The sequence below is a fragment of the Austrofundulus limnaeus genome, unplaced genomic scaffold (genome assembly GCF_001266775.1).
Source record: "Austrofundulus limnaeus strain Quisiro unplaced genomic scaffold, Austrofundulus_limnaeus-1.0 Scaffold98, whole genome shotgun sequence".
Classification (NCBI taxonomy): domain Eukaryota; kingdom Metazoa; phylum Chordata; class Actinopteri; order Cyprinodontiformes; family Rivulidae; genus Austrofundulus; species Austrofundulus limnaeus.
Window position 1 is genome coordinate 1,527,976 of NW_013952500.1, and position 2,226 is coordinate 1,530,201.

General features: G+C 40.3%; 1 protein-coding gene across 1 annotated transcript in view; it reads left to right on the forward strand.

The window, feature by feature from the left end:
* Nucleotides 1-2,226, forward strand: part of trim46b (tripartite motif containing 46b) — a gene marked incomplete in the record, with an annotated part of 12,883 nt that overhangs the window by 6,930 nt on the left and 3,727 nt on the right. Inside the window, 2 exon segments of the mRNA XM_014013171.1 lie at nt 502-623; nt 1,069-1,407. Coding sequence (XP_013868625.1) covers nt 502-623; nt 1,069-1,407 — 461 coding nt within the window.

Here is a 2,226-nt window from a genome sequence, read left to right on the forward strand (position 1 = left end):
TTTAATGATTTGTAAAAAACTTCGTTCTGATATACATTTAATGATCCATCTTCTAGGGAAAGACACTAATGAGTTTGTTTTAAACTGCTGCAGTTATAATTAATGACAAGACATTGTTGCCATTGATAGCATCCTCTTTATAAACATGGAAAWTGTGCATTAATCTCCATTATAGCCTATTTATTTTTAGGTTGAACCATAGTTCATAATAGCTAGTTCACCATTTTGACCAGGAAGCAACATAATGTGTTTGGTGTTAYCAACAAACTGGACAGTGATGTATTGAGAGGACCAAAGTTGTGTTAGTTTTGGCCCATCTGCTTGATTTGTTAGGTGTAATAAAAATATAGGAAGAGGCTGCYGCCTCGTCTTTTATTTTAGCTTTTCCAAACATCCCTCCCACAGTATCATTCCGTCTCTCCCTCCCATTCGTCTTGATCAAAACATTGTGTAAACATTCTTCCACCTCTCACGCTGCTTTCTCTCTCTTTRACTTACCAGGCTGAGCAAAGCAATTGAGAATCTCCAGCATTTCACTTTAGCRGCTGATCCATCCTTCAGACACTTCCAGCTGGATGTCTCCAAAGAGCTGAAGCTCCTGACAGAGCTGAACTTCATCCAGGGTGAGAGGGGCAGCTGTGGGGGAAGGGTGGGGGAGAAAACACAACAAGAAAGAGCAGATTTGTTGAAATAAGTAAGTAAAGTTTTATTTATAAAGCGCCTTTCACAGATGTGCTGTYCAATRATTAACAATGTAAAAATGGTGGAAAGATAAAATGAAACTGAATAAAACATAATAAAACATAAGCAACGTAACGAAACATCAAATCAAGACTAAATTCTAAAATTGTAACTCAGAAACATGGTCAATGCAGAGCAAAATATACAATAATACAAAAAAAGAGAACGGAGGAGAGAAAAATATGCCGTACGTTCTATAATAGAAAAACACATAGTTGGGGTTATCAGCCTGGGGTTGCATTTGCTCTTGCGTCCACATCCTGGGAGGTTGTCTAAATAAATAAATAAATAAATAAATAAATAAATAAATAAATATACCTGTTGCAGCTCCTCAGGCCCCAGTGATCGATACCCAGCGCTCTCTGGCCTACGACCAGCTCTTTCTGTGCTGGCGGCTGCCCCAGGAGTCGGCGCCCGCCTGGCACTTCTCCGTGGAGTACCGCCGCCGCGGCGTGGTGCCGGGAGGAGCGTCCAGAGGCGGGATCAGAGGAGGACTCGCTGCGGCTCGCTGGGGCTGGCAGCGCTTGGACGACGTGAGCGGAAGCAGCGCCGTGATTGACAGGTTGGAGATGGACAGTGTGTACGTGCTGCGGGTGAGAGGCTGCAACAAGGCRGGGTACGGGGAGTACAGCGAGGAAGTGTACCTGCACACGCCACCTGCACCAGGTGAGATTAACCCTGACCCTTTTACCAAATATGTTTAAAACTCAAATTAATAATGTATAAATATCTCTTTATATTTATTCAGATATTTCTTGGTAATGCACGAATCTAGATCCAACAAGCTGTAGCACATCTGTTGCAGTCTGGTCCACTTCCTGTAGGAATATTCTGCTCGAATTATCATGAAATGCAAAACATGCTGCAATGTAAAAGTTTACAAAATACTCATTTTGTCAATCTGGTCCAAATTAAGCTCTGTTTCTCAAAATTGAGGCTGATCAAAGAGCTATCTATAACAGGTAAGATAGTTATTCTTTATAACATTTCCTCAGAAACATATTTCAAAAGGCATGAAGTATTTTAATATGTAAGTGCTGATGGTTTATTTTAGGGAAATCTTGTGTTTTTGGTATTAACCTTATTATAATTGTGAGCTTGTATTGCCCAGTATACCTAAAATTGTTCACTTCTAATAAAAAATAAATAATTTAACTATAGAGTGGGGCACAGTTAACACGTTTTTTATTATTATGAATTCTTTAATTATAGTTTTACATGTTTTTCTGTTGAAATGCTGAAAAAAAAATCACCTTTTTTTCCATCCCTATCTTTTCGTTTCCAACTTCCTCCTCCGACTTTTCACTTTCAACACATCCTCATTTTCTCTTTATTTCCTCGTTTATTTCCATTTCACAGCTTTGTACTTGCCATCTTCAGCTGTGCTACTTCCACGCTACCAACCTACATGCCTCCTACAGAACGTAAGAAGTGCCTTCATCCCCGTGTCAGACTCTGCTTTTAGACCCCCGCCCTCCCCCACTC